Genomic DNA, 20,918 nt, shown 5'->3' with positions numbered 1-20,918 from the left:
CACCAACACACCGACGTCTGAGGGAGTCCGCCACTGGCAGGGGAAGTGGTGGTAGGGGGAGATAGGCCTCCAAACCTTGGAGGGCCTGAGATGTCCCCAGAGAGGTGGCGCCTGACACCCAACCTGACATATAGACACAGACATACAGGCACACACAGACACAAACATCCATTCCCACCCTCATGCTCTCATATACACTTACTCCACACTCAACCAACGTGGAGACAGACATAAAGAGACGCTGTACACACAATCACACTCCCCAAGCGTACTCTACAAACCGGGTCTAGGTACCCTTGCCCCTGGAGGGGGGAACTGCACCCAGACCCAGGTGGTGTTACCCTTTTCCCTGCGGTGGGGAGAGGCAGACCGCCCCGACTCCGCAGCAGCAGGGAGGCCCCACACTCCAGACCGCAGTCGAACGGCCAACTCCTCCTCCTAGTCCTAGCCCCCCCGCTCCAGCAGGTCGCAGAGAATGGGGGTGAGAGAAGACTCCAAACCTCCCTCCACCCGCTCATTGTAGTGTTGATGCATGTGTGTTCTAAGGTGCATTTAAAACCCAGGAGGGCATGGAGCTACCTGCCAAGGAGCAGCAGGTAAGCGCATGGTCCCTCCTGCTGGCCCTCAATGTCTACGTGTATTTAACATTGAGAGGTGGGCAACGACGCCAGGGGTGGGGTATACACCCTGATGGTACTTTGGATTCCGTGTATCGTGCCCACCCCCAAGATCCTATATGTATGTGTAATGAGAGTGTGAGTAATGTGAATGTCTAAGTTGTGGGATAAAATTGAGGCAGGGGCAGCCAGAAGGGGACAGGGGGGGGGGGGGGTGGCCTCCTCTGCACCCTGGTGACATACCCCTACTCCAAGGTCCTGCATGTGTGGGTGGTTGTGATGGAGCGGGAAGAGGGAGGCAGCTGGAGATGGGGAGGGATGGAAGGGAGGGGCAGGTGACCCCTCCCTGGGGCCAGCTCCCCCGCTGACCCCAGTAGGTACCCCCATACTCCGCGACCCACCAGGGAAAGGGGGCCCAGGCCCATCCAGACCGGGGCCCCAGATCACAAATTTTAAAGGACCAGATTTCAAAGCACTGTATTTATTGATTTGTATAGATATCACAGTTTGCAATAAACAACCATCTCTGTGGAGGGATTTTGAGTTTTTTTTACTTTTTTGTTAACTAGGTAGGTCACTTGAAAACAGATTACTCAGGACTGAGATAAAATACGGCTTATGTGCAATGGAAGAACAAAACTGTTATTTTTCAAAAATAAGTTGTAAGTGTGATTGTAAATGACGAGGGTCATGAAAATGATTTGCTCTGAGTTTCTGCTGACTGTGTTTTCCACTGAAAATTTATATTCTGACTCAATGTCTTTGTGAAAATCAAAGAGATACAGCAGTACTTTCATTTGTGGTATTACACAGATCCCCATCTGTTTGTGTACTCACAGCCAGTATTCGTAGTAACAAGGGTATTTATCAACTCTACATTTTTAATAATCAATAGGCATGTAAGATACAAAGTAGGAATCAGACTTTCTCTTCATCAGTCAGCATTTCCTGTAATCTTAACTGTGAATCCTTCCTTGTACTCAAGCCTACTGTTGCAACAAGTTCCAACATCAATACAGTCTATTCTAAAGGTCACTCTTGGCAATTCCTGAATGACTAATCTATAGCTGCACCTCCACAGGGAATGCTGTAAAGTATGAGGTCACAAAACCCAGTGACAACTAAGATGCCCCCCCCTTCTTATTGTTTCTGTTGAGAAAAGTCTAACAAGAGCATTTAGGCAACCATAAATACCTGAGGGTGTTCCTATAGAAAAATTATAGAAAAAAATAATTCTATAATAGTTGGGATACTGTGTTAAATATAAATAAAGACATAATGTAATGATTTTCAAATCACAGAGCACATGTTAAACGTGGTGAAGTTCCTAGACATTTGGGAGAAAAAAAGATATGCTCTGACCTTTAGATGAAAACCTTCACATATAGAGGAACACTGAAGACATCATTTAACCAAAATATGTGGATTTACTGAGAAAATAGACGTTTTGAGCCATTTTGCATCTCTAGATGCTGCTGGTTATGAAAGACATTCCACTAGTGTAATTTTGGTCATGTTTCATTTTGTTCCTGATCTTCTCCTTGATGAAACTTTTTTATTGGATATTGACTAATATCAAAACAACTTTCCCTGCAGCATCGGGTAAACTGACGTCAGTACCTGTTGCTTGTAGGCACAAATAGATGAAACCGCCTCAGTGAGTCAAAACAAAAGCGTCACACTGACTGGTGCTGAAAGTGCAGGTTATTGCTGAGGCATCATCAGTATCATCAGCTCAGGAGGAAATCCCTGCACCTTTGCAACTGGCTCCTCTAAAACTGACGTGATGGAGAACCTCTCCAGGCCTTTTTAAACAAGCTGGAAACTTAAAGCGTTAGTGTCAAGTGGGGTCTTCACATACACAATGAATTAAAGAGAAATTCCAAAAGAGTGAAAGTGAACACGAGGAATGCATTTTATGTGTTTCAGGAGCAGCAGTGTGTACATGTGCAAACCCTGTTTTTCATCTCTAGACTGGAAAATTTACTGAGTAACAGGCTAAAAATAGCCAGTATAGACACCACAGTCCATCATGCAGCAATGCAGCCAGTCATGTCATTTATGTAATCTGTGGTATCAAGTGTGCATAAAGACTTTTGTCTTTAGCCATTGAGACAGGGCCTCCTCCCGGGTAGTGTGACGCCCTGGGTGGGGAAAAGTGCAAACCAAATGAACAAAAGTCCTTCTCAACCTTTAATGTAACACATGATTAATTTAAGTCTTTAACAGCATTGTGTTAATTTAGTTATGCTGTGATGGTTATTGTAGTTATTTGGCTTTTAAACTCTGACTGCTGTAGCTGTATTTTGGTTAGTAACAGTGTCAACCCTCTCTCCAGTAACTATGGATTACAGTGCAGAATTTAACATTTTGTTTTACTGCATTTTTCTATTTTTCTCTTTGCTGCACATGAAAGAAAACAGTGGCTGGAGAAGCTTTATTCTTTACAGGATCATATTTTATGATTTACATTAACAAATCATAATTGTTCATTACAGTAAATAAGCTTTAAATAACAGATTAGCACTGGGAACTCTATGTGCTAGTATTTTATTATAATTTGTAGTGATTTGCTCATTTAAGTTTATGTTGTGCAATCAACAAATATAAAATCACATTAAAATGTTCATCAAAAGGAAAGATACTGTCATAGTGACAATAATGCTATCATAGTAGCAAAATATCTATAGAAGGAACGGGTGACTGATATGAAACTAGTGTTTGTCATTGTATATCAGTATACTAGTATACTAGACTACAGGTAACTGTGGAAGAGAAGCAAAGTAGTATATTTGTATGTACAAATGTACGATGGCTTGTTTAACATATAGGAGCTATCAGCTGCATGTCATACGGCTTCCAAACTATGAAGAAAAAAAGCAAAGCTTTGAAAGCACCGTGTTATCAAAATTGCACATTTATTGCTACAGAACGGTCGTGAACATGAGCCTCATTGAATCATTATAAGATGAGAACCAGCAGGCAGGACTGTCAGGCTTGCATGAAGGAGAATAAAACCCTCAGCACAGACATCAAAACCTATTCCCCAATATTTCCACTGATCTGGAATAACAACAACATGCACAGCAAGTGTAACAACATCAAGAGCAAATAAGCAGACAAGAAAAGATGAAGGAAACACCAGAAAGTGCAATCAAAGACAGACTCTTACCTCTTGCATTTCTTTGTCTTGCAGGAAGGAACGTGACTGCTGTGTTTTTATGTTTTTTAAATTTTTGTTTCTTGCTGTGAAAGGCGATATCTCACCGTTGTCACTAACGTCAAATGTTCAAAAAAAAGAAACCTATTTCAGTAAAACCTTCCTTACACTTGAATGGATGATGTAAACTTTTTCAATAATTGGCTTGAGAACATTTACTTTTCACTTTTTTAGGTATAAAAGATTTGCCCCTCCAGAAATATATTCCAATTTATAAATAATTTAGCTTAAAGTTTACCTCTATTACAGGATGTGCTTCATCTGCTTGAGAGAAAAAGAGAAAAGATGCTGTGAAAAAAGCCCAAGCACTGGCAAAAGGGCAATTATGCTTTATGAATTTAGTTTATCTTCTCTGCCTCGTCACTGAAGTACAGCAAGAAAAAACATACGTTTACTTGTAAGTTTACTTTACTTATTGTAATACTGAAAAACATGATCTACTGAGTGAGAAGGTGAATGTGAAACATTGTATGTGCTTGTTTGTACTGCTGAAAACTACAAAGCAAAGCATACTGTGTGTCACATAAACAGTTCCATGATATTTATAATATATGTTCCATGATACATTAAATCTGTGTTTTGGGTCCAAAAAGTATATCTTGGTTTCAGACCCTTAAATTATTCCTTAGATTTCACCCAGGCCGAAATACAAGACCGTGACTGCATCGGAACCTCAGCTTGAAAGGGAAAATTTGTTGGCCAGTGGTTGCTGACAGGCTCACTTGTGGTTGCTTTGGTTGCAGATTGCCACGGTCACCTTTAGTTTGCTTTGAAAAGGCTGACTAGCCTGTACACACTTGGCAACTGCTCACCGAGTGGTAGAGACACAACCTGTAAACAGATGTTTATAGAAAAGTTTGAAATAAGGGTTCACCTTTTGAAAGATGTTGGTTGTAATAATAATAATGGCTTGGATTTATATAGCGCTTTCCAAGGCACCCAAAGCGCTTTACAATGCCACTATTCATTCACACACTGGTGGAGGCAGCTACAGTTGTAGCTACAGCTGCCCTGGGGCAGACTGACAGAAGCGAGGCTGCCATATCGCGCCATCGGCCCCTCTGGCCAACACCAGTAGGCGGTAGGGTAAAGTGTCTTGCCCAAGGACACAACAACCAGGACAGAGAGCCCGGGGATCGAACCGGCGACCTTCTGGTTACAGATGTGCTTGGTGGAGAATTGCAAATATAAGTGTGGTCTGAGTTCACTCCAAGCTCTTTCTAAATGCATATTTCACCCAAATAAACATTTCTCCACATGCCTGGTGGTAAATATATGGCACTATCTGACACCCAGATATAATGTTCATTATGTCTTCAGCATTGGGTTGTGTTGTGTTTATTAGGCAGGTGTAGCAATAGGAATGTTAAATTAGGACATTGTGGTTTCCGCAGTAGTTAGCATTAAGAGCTGTTTGTTGACCTGCAGCTACTGCTTGTATCCAGCTTGTCAAAAGTCCTGTCCGTTTAGTGAGGTCATCAGGTTTCAGCAAGGTCATGACTGCTATCAGCAAACACTGGCTGACTCAGCTGTAATTGTAAACAGATAGCTAGCTAACTTTAAAATGGTAGAAGGTGTAAGTTTTGATGGTGCTACTCTATTCTTTATGCTAAGCTAGGTTAAAAGGTTTTTCTGTAGCCAAAACTCCGTAGGTATGAATAATTTTAACACTACACAGTTACTTTATTTCAGAGGGTAACTTCCATACATTAAAACCCCCAAAATGTAATTTGAGTGTCTATGAATTAAAAGATGTTTAAAGCTGTAGTTCATTATTCACGGTAACAAATGCACTGGATTGCTTTTTTTAGGTTGCAGGACACACTCAGCATCCTGGCACATAAGCAAATAGGTCATTTTGTACCATAAACCTTATCGAATACAACTTGAGGACAGCTGTGTTCAACAAAAGTAACTTGTGACATACGAAAAAGCTTTGAGTGATGACTGCTGGAGATAAATAATCAGACTGTTTCCAAATTAGTTCTGCAACATTTTACTCTTATGGAAAAAAAGATGATGACACTATGACATCAAAATGATCATACATTTAGGGGTTTTTAGAATTATTGATTGTACATTGTACAAAGAGCTAACTTATTGTACAAATACAATAACTATCATACACCTGGTAACACTTTGGATGCACAAGGATAAAACCGATAACCATCTTCTTACTGGATATGTGTGAAAATGTGTGCTAGGAATGGTTAGTTGGCACTTAACATCAGTGATTTCAACTATGAGCAAATAATCTGGAATTGACAGAAATCTTTTGATTTTCTTCTCATAGCACTGAACACTAAACTATCGCTGTCTGAAACAGATTTACTTCAGATTGTCTCAGAAATTAGAAAATCTCTTGGCTGTGCGCTCTTTTTCTTCATATAGGCCCTATTGAAATGTGAAATAACCTTTATGTGCCTTCATCAGCACAACACAACCAGCTAAAATACTAGTGTGGTTTTAGTAAGACAACTGCACTGATTTATGTATATGAAACTGATAAGACAGCATAAAGAAATTATCATAAATATTGTGAGGAATTATAAACATACTCTTTCTGGCAGTGGAAAAACTGATTGTTCATTTGCTATTTTCATTTATGATAAGTTATGCAGGAAGTTGTCTGGAAAAATGTTGAGTATATTTTTTTAAAATTCTTTTGAAACTGCTTTTTTCTATGATATAAATATACCAAAGTTATTGTGCTACTGATCTTGGCAAGTGCTCATCTGTGGAATATACCCAAATGCTCGCTTAGCCTTAGAGTTGTGAGAAAATAGAAAAAAGTTTCCTGGAAAAACAAAGGACAGGAGTGGCCATTTTGAATTCAACTCATTATTGCAGTAAAACTGGTACAGAGTAACAGATTACAAAGCTCATGGCACAGTCACTGAAAAAGAAATGAGGTGTGTATGTACAACAAGGAGGAAAAAGAAACAAAAATGTTAACATTTTGGCTAATAAGAACACCAGGGGTAACAAAAAATGAAGGTACTGTAATTCTGGAGATGACTTGATTATACAACAAAGAGAAAATATGAAATGAAGCATCACAAAAATAACATTACTTAAAAAATACATGTAGCACTTGGACTGACAGATTCAATCCTTGTGTTTAACCTAGGTCCAAATCTGAGTAGCTTTTCCTGCTGACAAAAAGCTCAATTTCAATGGCAAACACTAGAAACAAATGACTGAAACTGCCTTGCACATCATCTGAGTTCTTTTTGGGGAAATAGCTGATACAATTATTTGCTGATGACCTGCTTCTTTATATTAGGCCTCAGTCACACTGGCCTCAAAGTCCGGTTGGCAACCTGGCAACCTCTGGTCAATAAGCAAAGTGGTTGCTGACAGCTGTTAATTACAATTGATCGCAAAGAGGACGCTGTACAAAAAAAACTCCTTATGATTGCTTCAGTCGCCACAGTGCCTTGACTCAACTGTTGTTGTGATTTGGTGCAATATAAATAAAATTCAACTGACCTGAATAGATTGTCATGGTTGTCTGCAATTTGCATGGATGATGTGAACAAATCATAGTGAAACTTGCAAAAGTTATGCTTAACCTCTGCAACCAACATTATGTTTCCAAAATGCTCAACTTTGACTATAAATTCACATAGCTGTTGTTTGCATTGCACTTTCCACAGTTTTACTACCATTGGGCAAGTAGCTGGTGAGTCCACATCGTGGATCATGTAAACTACAACTACCACTGTAATCTGCTAGCAACCAACGCAACTACAAGGTTTTCAGTGCAACACCATAAAGCTCTTTGCAACCAGTTTTCCCTAGCAAATGCAAGAACTCTTGAGCAACCACTCTCAACTGGTTGGGGAATACACATTTTTTCTTAGTGATCTGTGGTTGCCAGGGAATTGCCAGCCAGTCTTTAGCCCCGTGTAACCGGAGCTTTAGCAAAGCTCCAATCTCTAAACAAAATGTTCCCGTTAATCTTGAATCAGGTGTTGAGGATCTCTTTTTTTCCATCCACATTTATATGCCATCATAAGGAAAATAAATGCACAGCAGTCAGAGCTGGCTCGCAACCTGGCGACAAAATCAGTGCATTTGTAAACACTCTTTGGGTACCTCAGTCAAGATTTCATCATCGCTTGTTTCAGATTTTCAATTCTTTTGTTATTGCAAAAATTAGAATTTTTATTTTTTAAGAAATTTTTAAAAAATTCCTTAAATCGCGCAAAATAAATGACTAACGTTGGCTCTAATACAAGTGATGCTTGGTGCAAGCGGAGACGACAGTTTGAGTTACACTTCAGATGTTGCCAACCAAAACCACAAACAGTACAGAGCACCACTGATCGAAACAAAAACTTGGCACCTGGCTACTGTAACCCGACGAATACGACCGCACTGAAAAGTCAAAACAAGTTCATCATCATGATCATCGTGTCTCACTGGCAAATCTTCACCCCACAGAAAATGATGGCTGATGGCTATTTACACACATCTCTGCGAAAAAATACAATTAAAAATGTAATGTCATGAGGCATGGAGAATTAATGTCATATCCCTTTCATGATTTCTGATTCCTCCCTCTAACCCTCAAAAATGCCCCCCACAGATATAAACATAATATTGAAAAATAATAAAAAAAACTGATTTCTGAACTTTTGACCTCACTACATTTTCAATGTGACACATTTTTTCAACACACACTGAATTTTACTTTTTCATCTTTTAACAAAAGAAAAAAACCAATACAACATATTTCTAAAACACAAAATAACAACAGTCTACATGTAAAAATATAACTTTTACATACACAATTTCAAAATAATGGTAAAGTTTGCCATTTTCTTGCATACAATTTACAAATGTCTGTGTGTTGTTGTTGCCTTGGATAGATAGCAGTGAATGGAGCTGATGGAACTCCGGTCCCATTTTGTCCTGCGCAGGGTGCCGTACTAGTCAGAGGGTGGCAACAACGGAGAATACAACGAAGTCAGTTGAAAATTTATAACACTGAGGGGCCTCGCCAACTTCCGCCAGTTCAGTCTTTGAGAAAAGAACTCCTTGCCAAGCAAACACTCCCTTTGCAACGGAAAATTAAAAAAATAACAGAAAACGGCACCCTCGTTATATATTGTATATATTTTTTGTACATTTATATATAGATTGATTTATTCAAATAGATTCTTTTCCAGTTTCCGTGCCTTCCTGTTGATTGGGTAGAATTTTAACCACGTCAAAATGACCACCGACAGTTAACAATGCTGCCAGATAGCGAATTGTGTTTTTTTGTGTTTGTCTTTTTTTTGTTGTTTTTTACATTTTCTGTAATAGACATGTAAACCAGAACAGACAAAAAAAAGTAATAAGAGAAAAGATTCTTCTTATAAAAGAGAGCAAGAGAGAGAAAGAGAGAGGGAGGGGGAACAAAAAAGAAAATTAGTTTAACAACATACAACCACACACTTTGTACTGAAGACTACATTGGCTCATGGACAAGCCGATCAAATATTGATAAAAAGCTGATAAGCTATAATACAAGAAGAGACGCGTTGTTCACCATGGAAACAGGGTTGGGGCTCGGAACAGGAAAGTGGGGCTGGAGTTATAGAGGACTTTGGGGGATGGGGAGGACTGGGATGGGGGGTAGTCTTGCTAAATCAAGCATCTGTCCCATTGGCTTGAAGCCAGAACACGCTGTCTACTTACATATAAGCGTACAGTACATTAAATACAGTTTAGGTTTTTTTTTTTTATCCAAAAAAATACTTTTTTTTTTCCTTTTTAGCTTTTTTTAAATTCCCAGGTCTGGTAAAAAACCTGACTGCATAGAACCTAACGACTAAGAACAGGTTTCCCTAAGCTTGCATCCTATTAAAAGACCAGGTAAATGTCCTCCTCTGGCAACTCGAATGATATGAACTCTAAAAAGGCACATTGGTAGAAGTGTGAATGTTCAAATTGCATCTGTGGGACCGCTTAAGTGGGGCAAGAGGCTGGGAAGAGGGGCTATAGACTCTAGTTCAGGGCTCATAAGGCTAGGGTCAGCAGAGCACTGGGACTGGGGATTAAACATAGGCCTGGACTTAGAGGGGTTCAAACCGTGGTTCAAACTGGTGTGAAGGGGGACTTCCAGACTTACACCACAATTCTTGCAGATATTCTCAGTAGCTTTGATTTATCTACTAATTCCAATTCTCACTTAGGTGGTCATAACCTTCGACATCAGGATTTTTCCTGTTCCTGTTCCTTTTCTCATCTACGACTATCAAATCAAGAAACATGGCATAGAACTGAACACACTTTGAGTACAGAGTAAAGTAACATATTATTGGTTGGACTTTCAAACTGGAATTAGCAGCAATTAGCTGCACTTAACAGGTTCATAGCTGTTAAGTGCAGCTAATTGTAGCTAATGCTAAAGACAAAACCGGTAAAACCTGAAACCTTCCTCATTCTGGTAGTTGCAGATATAAGCCAGAGTCGGCCCATATTTGTTTCTCTGGTGCAGAAGCACCAACTGTGCTGTGACAGAGTTGTTGTGTTGGAACATGACCAGGTGCTAAAACTGCTACTTCGGTGTGCAGTTTTCCCCGGTCCAGTCAGGGAATCTGGGTGGTCATTGTTTCAAACAGGCCTCCTGATCTAATCTAAAAGCTATTCAAAATGCTGGCAGTCATCAATGTAACACCAAGTCTGGCAAAACAGCTCAATTTTTCATTGTCATCCCCTCCTCCCTCCCCCAACCCCATCCACACTGTTTAAAAGATAGCATCCACAACTGAAGCACTGTCAAATGCATGCCAAACCAACAGGCTACCCCTAAACACCAATTGGAAGCACTAACGTCACAAGCCACAAAACCTCTGCTTTCCCTATCCGCCACATCAGCACTGCAAATAGTTTCTTAACGTCTTTATCCTTATAGGAAAAGGTAAGTTGTGAAAACTACTTTTGCCTATGGACGAAAGGTCAAAATGCACACAAGGCCACAGAGTTGTTCCCAGCCAGCAAGTGTCAATTGGAAAGTCCCCCCTACTCAAGCTCTCTGAATTTGGAGGCTGGGTTAGATATTTAGGGCTAAGATCAATCAGGAAATGAGGGAATCAAATGACTCAAACACGGGAATGGTTTCACAACTGCTGCTTGCACCCTTGAAAAGAATTATACACCCCTTGCCCTGATGACTGTTCCCTTACTTCCCCTGCAGCGTCATTAGTCATTGAAACCAGTGGATTCTCTGCTTTTCCTTTTCTCTCCCTCTAGCTTTTAATCCCCTTCATACCAACTCTCAGAGTTCAGGCCTTCAGGGAATGTGCTAATCATGGAATAGAATTCACTCCAGTGATCAGGCCAGCTCTAAACCACTTCGTCAATTGAAAAATCTTTCCTGTCATCTGTCCGTCCCCTCAACCATCTGTTCAGCAATCCTTAGATTTCAGTAACAGTCTGGATTCCACTCTCAAACTTTGTCATTGGATAGCTGACAAAAGACTGATTCAGAATGTTTGCTCTACAGCTCTTTCTGTAAATTGAACCCACAACAACAATCTAAAACGAGGATGCCATGAAAGCCTTTCCTTCCTGCCACATTTAACAGTACAGTTTTCCTATTTCTGCATCATTTTGCTTTTCTGTCTATCCATTGTAATTCGTCAATATTCCCCAGTCCCTCTGGAGTCACTCGCTGATTGACTGATTCAGTGATTGATTCCCTTAAGAACTCTCTTCCTCCCAGTAGATACACACGGGTCATTTGGGTATAAATATCCTGGCTTTTGGATTTGTGTTCACACAATAACTTTACACGAGTTTACAGTCTCCAAAAACTCAATGTGTGCACCAGCAAGGAGCACTAATGTTCAGGTTCTTTTACACTGACAATGCAAATGTTTGCACTTTGTAAGGGAATGCATTAGAAAGGGAAGAAGTCGTAACTTCTTGTTGGCCCTGCTTCTTTCTAGATGCCTCTGATAGTCAAGCATTGGCAAAAGTTTTCATTCAAATCAGTCAGCAATTCAAGCACCTCTGAAAAGCTGCATGATTGCAACACATTTGGTGCCCTAATGTTTTCTTCATTTTGATTTATAGTTGGAAATTTGCTTACTGTTTGTGTCTGAGTATGCAGCCTGTGTTCATTTCTTAGTTTTGTTTCCTTTGTTTCTCCGTGTGTATCTATCTGACTGGTTTGCATCCAAGAGGAGATCAGGCACAGCTTCATCCACAGTGTGGCGTTAGATTGCCATTCAGTCAGAGATGCGCTGGAGCTGCATTCAACAACAGCTGCGCAATGTTGCTTTTGTTACAAAAAATCTCTTTAAACACTTTGTGATATGTTTTGTGTCATTCTGAACATCCCTCCCCAACCCCTTCCCTCCTCACTGCCCGCGTGCAGTATAAATTTTTTATTATTTTTTCCTTTTCTCATATATATATATATATATAATTATATATATATATATATATATACTATATATATTTATATAGAACCCTTTTGTTCTTTAAAACTGGGAATGCTGATAAAACATGTAGCACAAGAAGAAGTTTCTTCGATGGTGTGATTCCAAAGACTTGTCCATTGCTGTCACTTTGTGTCAAAAGCTGCCGCTTCATAGCAGCCATGTCACAGCGGCATTTTTTAGGTCTCCGCAAAGAAGCATTCAGTTCACTTCAGCTGGAGATGCAAAGTGACGAAAGCAACTAACGTGACTCTGCAGTTTGTGTTCTTGATAGAAGAAGGAGACGATGACAAAGAGGAGGGTCAGAGACGACAGACGAGAGGAGAGAAAAAGGCTGATCTGATTGGTCAGGTTAGGGTTCCAGAGAAACTGATTGGTCAGGCTGAAGCAACAACAGTTTTGATTGATTGCCAGGTTGTCATGGAAATGCCTTCAGAGGAAGTGGTCACTCATCATCTTGATGAACTCTGGCACCTTGGACCTGGAGAGACAATGAAGGAAAAAACAGACAAATAAGCCGATACTGATATCGGAAAGACCAGAGAATACTACTTTTAGTAAAAGTACATATTTTGATGATTATGACTAATATGATTCATTCTGAACCACCTAGAAATTTTTATTCCCAGGATGTCAAATATTGCAGTTTTGTCAAAGCTGCTGCAACCTTAAAGCTATGAATCAGGTGCAAGTACCGTGATTCAACAAACTGATGGTACTAGTGAGACTGGGATGACTTCCAACACATACTGTGTGTTATTAAATGGTAAATGACTTGTATTTGTATAGCGCTTAACTTAATCCCTAAGGACCCCAAAGCGCTTTACACTACATTCAGTCATCCACACATTCACACACTGGTGATGCCAAGCTACATTGTAGCCACAGCTGCCCCGGGGCACTTCTGACAGAGGCAAGGCTGCCGGACACTGGCGCCACCGGGCCCTCTGACCACCACCAGTAGGCAACGTGTGAAGTGTCTTGCCCAAGGACACAACGACTGAGACTGTCCGAGCCAGGGCTCAAACCGGCAACCTTCATTAAAAGACGAACTGCCAACTCTTGAGCCACGATAGCCACGTGGCATTAAGCCCAATGGCAAAGTGCAGTCTTTCAGTGCGAAGGGTTAATGCTCTCAAAGTTGAATTTTTATTAACCTAACCAGGTAATTTTGGTATCTACTAAGAAGTAAGCGAAAGTAAAAAGCAGTTCAAACGGAAATGAATGTGCATAAAATGTGAACTTTATCCTCCTGACTGAGAAATTTATCCACCTCCTATCAAACCTCCTACTGCAGACCTCTCAGATCACTCTTTTAAAGGCAACTGCCGCTTCAAGGCACAGGTGCTAATGGAAACAATGTGCATAATCTTGCAGTGGTAGCAATATTGGAGAGAACAGCAGTATTTGATTCTGTGGGAAAAGCTTTTTGCCAGATAGCTTTTGTGCATTTTTCCCTGAGCCTATCTGAATCTGAATGACAATAGCAAGTCCAATGTCCAAGGCTCTTAGTTATTGCCGAGCAGCAACAAATGTTTGAAAACTTACAGATGTCCCTCAAAGAGGGGAATTTTTATAGAATTCATTCACTGACTTCTGGATGTCAGAGTTTAATTAATAGAAACAAGTTTCCAGTTCATAAATACGTTATTATACATTTTCTTTACATAGTTTATTGGAAAGTTTACTGGGAATAAACAGAGGCCAAAGGAGCTCAACTCATAGTTAATGATCAGAAATGTAAAACAAGGAGGAAGTCAGAGTTTAATATATTCATGCAAGTATTCTTAGCCTACTATATTCAATGATAGATACTATACACTGACAATAATACACATAAATGTTTTGGTGCATCTGGTTCATCCCACTTAAAGTTACCAGAGTCATGATTGTGCTAAGAAGGTGAAGTGTATAAATAATTCAGTGAAGGTGTTATTTTATTTCCTTCACTGCAAATTCTTTGTAGAGAAACTGTGGTTTTGTGTTAGGTGACGCCTCCTCCTCATCAAACACCTTTACTACTTCAAGGCTACAGAACTTCAGTAAAGAAGCTCACTTACACATTAAAACATGCAAACACAAAAGCAATGTGACTGTACGACACAAGTCCAATTCAAAAACAGTGACAAACACACAATCACACATTAAAAATCGCACTTACTGCCAATCTGTTGTTAATGTGTACCCAGACCAGACAGAAACTCTCTCATGTGCTTGGCTTCTGTTTTTAGTCAGCCTAAATATGCTCTGTTCTTCAAATTCAGTCAAATAATGGGAGATTTGATTCACATGCTGTCTGTGTAAGTTGTAACCTTTTAAACAACAATTCTGCTTTTTGCCATCTGAAAATTAATAATATAAAAAACAAAATATAAAAAAATATGTGAGTGCAGTTCAGGAACCAATTTATTTCAATCTCAGGCTCATTGTTTTGTTTTTAAATTCAAGCTCATAAAATCGAGTGATTAAATCGATGATTCAGTGTGGACATATTAGATTTTACAGCTTTTATTCTGGGAAACCAGCAGATCCCATTAAAACTAATGTTATATTTCTAGTTGTGGTGTGAGGACAAAGAGATTTCTCATGTTGTATTGTAATGCTTGAAATAGTTAAAAAGTACACAGACAGCACATGAAGGAATGGCAGGCATGTGATGAACAAATTATAACTTGCCATGCGTGGAGACAGCCCTAAAAACAGAAACTTCCAATTTATTAACTAAAAGCCAAAACACAAAAATTGCCTTCACACTACTTTATCGTCGCTGCATGCATGTTTTTTCTGCTTGTGATTTGTGATGAGATTCTTTCAATTATATTTTTGCACTGTTCTTTTGAATGACTGATTCTCTGGTTTGAGTTAAAGGTACAACAGCAGATTAGTTTATAAGTGAAATCTTCTGACCATTCAGGGGGGAGGAGATGTTGCTGCGTTTTACATTTGTCCCATGGGGTTCGGCCCATCACCCATGGCGGCGGCGGAGTGGTGCGCTGCGGCCAGTGAGAGGGAAGTCCCGTCTGATGTCACGGTGACCTTCTCCTCCTCGCGGCGCTTCAGACAGGCTGCCTTTGGGTTCAGGTTTCGCTCTGGACAGAAGGAGACAGAGAATGGTTTTCAGGTGTTTTCTCTTATGTCCGTTACTCAGTGAGGTTTCTCCTTCAGCTGGATTCATCGATCCCCACAGACTGATGGCAAGAACCCAAAACTATGGTCTAGAAGAACACAATCAACAGGTGCTACTACTGCCCTCTCCTGGAGACCCTGGGACACTACATTTATATGTGTTATCACCTAAACCTGTCAGAATCAAATCGTGCTTTTATCTGACGGAAACATCTGGATATCTCAGGGATTTTCTTTTAGAAACCTTATATTTGTAACTGGGATATGGTTGAAGCCTAATTCAATCATGGTAAACTGCTTAAAACATATTTCTTTTGCCTTTTTTTTTTTAAACCAAGAAGTAACACAGTTCTCTCAGACACAGGCATTTTCAAGCATGTTTTCAGTTGTTTCTTTCCAAAAAGGCCTCTAGTTAGTTAGTAGTTTTTCATGCTATTTGTTGTGAATAAGACATATATATGAAAGCAGTTATATCTTTTAAGAAGAGGGTTCAAGGTCACTGACAGTTTTATTTGTTTATTTTCAGGTTGTGTGACAGGAATAAATGAAAACTTCTTATCTGCTTTATACAAATTAAATTACAGTCAATGAGACCATAAACTCATCAGGAAAGTCATTACTGAGATCACAGAGCAAGCGAGCTGAAGGCAGGTTTTCTAATACACTTTAACACAGGTTTAAATGACTTCCTCATTGGCTTCACTTTTCAGACCTGGAAGTTATATCCATATTTTATTACCACTCTATTTCCTAAAATACATACAAGGCAAATGTACGTGCTGTAATGCAGTGCTTCACTTGAAACCAACCTCGGACTTGTTGTTCCAGACTGAGGATGACAGCCACGGCCTGGTGCAGGATCAGCAACTTTGTCTGAGGTTTGTCGCTCTTCAGGTGCAGCTGGACCATCCTGCCCAGCTCCTTGAACGCCTCGTTGATGTCGCGGACACGAAGACGCTCCCGTGCGTTGTTGGCCATCCTTCGCTCCCTCTCTCTCTCCATCTTCTGCTCTGGAGTCAGGTCCTCATCGTCATTGTTGCTACAGAGACCAACGATGAAGACAAGGACGAGAAATGGAAGAAGAAGCAGGGGATGAAGGTGGGAGAAGAGGAGAGCGAGAAGGAGGATTTGAAGATGAAGGTGGTGTTTGCATACCTGTCTCGTTTTAATACAAACCTACAGTGCTGCAGGTTTGCAGAAGCAAGGTTACAACAACAGCAGGGTTTGGGAACAGACACCATGCTGGGCTGCATTCTGGCAGTTTCAAGGGCTACTCTGTTTTTTATTTACTTTGTCACATATTCTCTGCTTGATGTGGGGTCACATCAAGAAGCAGTTTGAAGATAATTCTTGAAATAAAGAAGACTAACATGGAAAAAACAGAAAAAAAATTGCTGACATGGAACTCTGTTTACTTTGCTTGCCCTCTTAAATCCACTAGGTAAATCAAATTCAAATTTTATTTGTCACGTACACAGTCGTACACAGTCATACACAGTACGATATGCAGTGAAATGCTTAGACATAAAAAGACATAAAAACATAAAAAGCTAATAATAGTGGCTCACTGCATCACAGTAATAACAGAAATCAATCTGATGCAGTGCTGGTGGGAGAGACTTTCTTCAGCAGCATGCACACAGACTGCTGTTTGCACAGCAGCACTAACTTGATTAACTCTCCCACTCAGCACTGGGATCATCTGGTCATGCTACTTCCATATCACTTTTGGTAACTCATCAGAAGGTATTTGTGTTTTAAAGCACACATTGTATATACAGCACCTCTTCAACAGAGTGACAATGAAGGCTCTTTTAGTCTTCAAGATGTTTTATGTACCTAAAATCAATCCAGAATAACTAGATACATAACATACAATGTATATATTATCAAAGCCTGGAATATTCCAGGCCTGGATATTTTCTAACTGGCTGTCACTAGCTAAGCTAGTTTATTTGGTGGTTAACAGTAAAACAAAACTGCCTTATTACTTGATCTCTGCAGTGGTTATGAGACTGACAAGTCTCCTAGCATCCTCGTGATTGTTTAAGCGTTCTTACCTTTGAAAAATATCTATAAGTCAGGTTTGTTAGGCTAGAAACAACTCGCATCTTAAATACAAACTGAATAAAGTTTGAGTTTCCCTTCAGGGACTGAAAAAGCAGGCAACACTGTACACGGGGAGTGACTCTGATGTGTCACAGCACAACAACAGGTAGACATGGGAAAATCTGTGGCTTAAACAGACGGTCAAATTTGAGAGTGTTTGGTATATAATGAAAACATCCACAAGGTGCTAGTCTCAATGAGCTGAGGAGACAGACACAGAGGTGTGGTTAGTAGGGGTGTCTGATAATCTTCTGGGGTGCAATAACAGTCAAAATAATAACAACTTTTACCACAGATTTTTTTAACTCTTGTGATCACGTGATTTGTTGTGCATATGGTTGCCTGGATACAAAGCTGGTGACTTCAACTTGGGGCTAAAGGGCGTTTTCACAAATCTCTGCCTTCTGCTTTCTGTCACTTTGAACCCTTTCAGGACACTGGGTCACTCACTGCTGTTAATCATGTGCCATGCTGCATTCTGCTGACAACATGAGAGTGAGCGAGTTTATAAGAAGATAATAAGAAAGAGTGCTTAGTTTATGTCGAGAAAGACAATCAGATATATATATCGTTTTTTTTAAGTAGGCAATCCGTGCAATTCCTCTGCAAAGATGCACCGAATAATCGGACTGCACAACCCTGCTGGTAGAAATTATATTTTTATGGTAGTTTGAGTTAGAAGCTATACAAATGTGTGCTTTCCTGCTGGATCACATGACAATATGTTCCCAAACCCTGTAAAAAAGCATCAGTTAAAAAAAAACAAGTATTATGTTCCTCATCTTCATCTTCAAAAACCTTCAGTATCATCAACCTCATAATTATCAACATGACCGCCACCATCATGTACAAATTTCTGGGTTTAGGATCCAAATGTTTCCGATTGAGTTGTCCTCCAGGTGAAAAGAAACCACAATAAACATCTTGTTTATCTTTGGAGGGCTGAAGGCTGCTCCACTGTATCCAGGACGGGAAAAAACAACAACACTTTCTATCGCTTCATATTTTGCTTGCTTAAGTGTTTACATCCATAATGAGTAGGTTTCACACCTTTAAAACATTAAGCTTTCTCGCCAACAGCAAGAAAATCCATAAGTGTTTTCATTGCAGTTGATTTCCCGACCCTGACACAGCGAGACAACACTTCTTTGAGAATATTGACTGCTGGCTCTACTCTGGTGTGTGAGAAACAGTTAAAACCAGGCTCAAGACCATGGAGAGACTGACGGGATCAAACAGGAGCTGCATGTCCACCAGGAACCTCTGCTCCTCCCTCAACAGCGCCGTAACTTAACCAGCCGCTCAGTTAAAAAGGGAGATGCCAGGTGAACACGGACTCAAAGTCTCGTTTTTTACCGAAATATTTAGCTGCTTCTCAACACACTTGGTCACTTCATCAAAGTCCAGAGGCTGGTTCCCAAAACACTCAAAGCTTTAAGTCCTTCTCTGTGGTCCTTTTCCAAAAAGTGACAAAAATACTTTAAATTAAGTAAATATTTAGGGGAAGTCAATTATTTAAGGTAAAAAGATATAATAAAACACAAATAAGAATTCTTCACATTGATTTTTCATGTATCTAGCTAGTTTTTTCCACCTTGAAACCTGCTATTTGAGCATTTTATTACTTCTGCTTTATCCCATATTGGTCACATTGTGGTTTATAATTTCAGCATGCTCTATTTTTGTCTTGCTCTTTATCAATGACACAGGAACCAGAGAGGTCTCCGAGCGCTGAGGTATTTTGGGAAAATGCGTGTCCCAGCCCAGCTGAGGGTTTTGATGGAAGCGAACGCCTAAGAGGTTGGCGGGGTTACCTAGATCTTGACCTCTCAATAGATTTGAGCTCCTTGCTGTCGGGGTCCTCTTTCTTGGTGTCCAGGGGCTTCGAGTCCTGCAGGAGGTTCTCGTCTCCTTCGTCCTCAGACTTGATCTCCGAGCTGACGGAGGAGGTGCTCTGGCCCTGAAGGCCTCCGGACAGAGCTGCAGGAGAAGAAATGAGAAGATGGGAGGGGTTAAATGGTGCAAACAGGTAAACGCATATGAGCCCGGTACACAGGTATACAGCTGGCAGAATAAATAAATGATTGGTTGCCAGAAAGAGCCAGAATGTGCCAGTTTGTGAAGGGAATAGTAAACTTTGATATATGAAATTATAATTTTAGGGGTAATCTCTTGCATGGAATAGCATTTCTTTGCTTGACAAGATTTTATTCATTTATTTATTTACAGCTCATTTTAGGATAATAATCTAAACCCACAGACGTTGATTCTTCCACCTTTTTTAAGTGTAAGTAAGTGTAAGGCTTGTTTTAATAACCAGCCATCTTCTTAACATGCTTAACGTTAACATAAACTCCAGGTGCCACCGCAGCACGGGACTAATATTTGCTGAAAACGAGCTGTTTCTATTACAAGCAAGAAAACACAGGGACCTATAAAATTAAATGTACTTACAGTCCTGTTTAAAGTCAATACTTTTACCAGATTTTGACATTCATGGTTTGTTTTCAGTTTTAAAAAGTATTGACATTCATGTGGAGATTAAAACTATCACGTTAAACGTGTGTAAAAAGTAAAAAACTGTTCTGATATCTGCTGCTTTTGTGATAAAATGTTTAATTTTAAATAGAAGCATCGGCTGTAAATTTGAAGTGTAATGGTTACATGCCGTGTAACCATTATACAGCATTTACATGATATTTTGCAGAGCACTGTAACAAGAGCTGGATGGGTATTATAGTAGAGGTGGAGATATGAGAAAGTGCACACTATATGTAACAGTTTGATGAACCTGGTATAATGTCTGATATGTTGATTAAAAAAACGAAACTGACACTTTGTGTCTATATTTGGTTTCACTTGTTGGGTTAAAAACAGCTCATTTAGGTTAACATTTCAGATGGTGTTCCTCGTCTTCACAGGCTTCCGACATGAATGCAGCATCAGTCCTGGTTGAACCCTATTAATTCTCTAGTCAACCTCCAAGATGGCGCCACTGGAGAGTCGTGGTGCAGTCGTACAGCCTCTCTACCCTCTGACTGTCTCTCTCCTCAGCTGAACAGTGCAGTCTTTATTTGACGTCTGTATGGATCCGTCACTGGGACGCTGCCAGCATCTCAGTCAACACAAAACACTCGAGCACTGTGTTCCCCTCACCCTGTACACACACACACACACACACACACACACACACGCCAGCCAACTGTCGGCCATTTTGAATCCCCGTCTGCCTGACTGGAGGCATTTTGTGAGCAGCTTTGAGTGACGTCCCGTGTTTGGTTGGTGTGTTTGTGTGTGTGTCTCTTTACATACAATCAACTGTGTGTTTGTGCATAAATAGCTGCAGCGAAATAGACGTTAAACTGTGAAAAGTGACTTTGTGCTTCTGAATGGCTGATTGATAAC

The 20,918-nt window shown here is 40.2% G+C and overlaps 1 protein-coding gene across 5 annotated transcripts in view; it reads right to left on the bottom strand.

The window, feature by feature from the left end:
• Window positions 1-9,435: 9,435 nt before the first annotated feature.
• Window positions 9,436-20,918, bottom strand: part of tcf4 (transcription factor 4) — a 259,813-nt gene continuing 248,330 nt past the window's right edge. For 2 of the 5 annotated variants that reach the window (XM_085413410.1, XM_085413414.1), the window contains 4 exons: window positions 19,328-19,493; window positions 16,214-16,443; window positions 15,220-15,367; window positions 9,436-12,759 (listed from right to left, as the gene is read on the bottom strand). In XM_085413410.1, coding sequence (XP_085269536.1) covers window positions 12,711-12,759; window positions 15,220-15,367; window positions 16,214-16,443; window positions 19,328-19,493 — 593 coding nt within the window. In that variant the 3' untranslated portion in view covers window positions 9,436-12,710. Of the gene's footprint in view, window positions 12,760-15,185; window positions 15,368-16,213; window positions 16,444-19,327; window positions 19,494-20,918 lie in introns of all 5 variants that reach the window. The other 3 variants (XM_085413413.1, XM_085413411.1, XM_085413412.1) reach the window with 3 other exon arrangements.

The sequence above is a fragment of the Rhamphochromis longiceps genome, linkage group LG7 (assembly GCF_057381845.1).
Source record: "Rhamphochromis longiceps isolate RC_006_pf linkage group LG7, R_longiceps_female_GT1.1, whole genome shotgun sequence".
Taxonomy (NCBI): domain Eukaryota; kingdom Metazoa; phylum Chordata; class Actinopteri; order Cichliformes; family Cichlidae; genus Rhamphochromis; species Rhamphochromis longiceps.
Note: the sequence above shows the minus strand (reverse complement) of the source record. Positions and strands in the feature narration are given on the sequence as shown.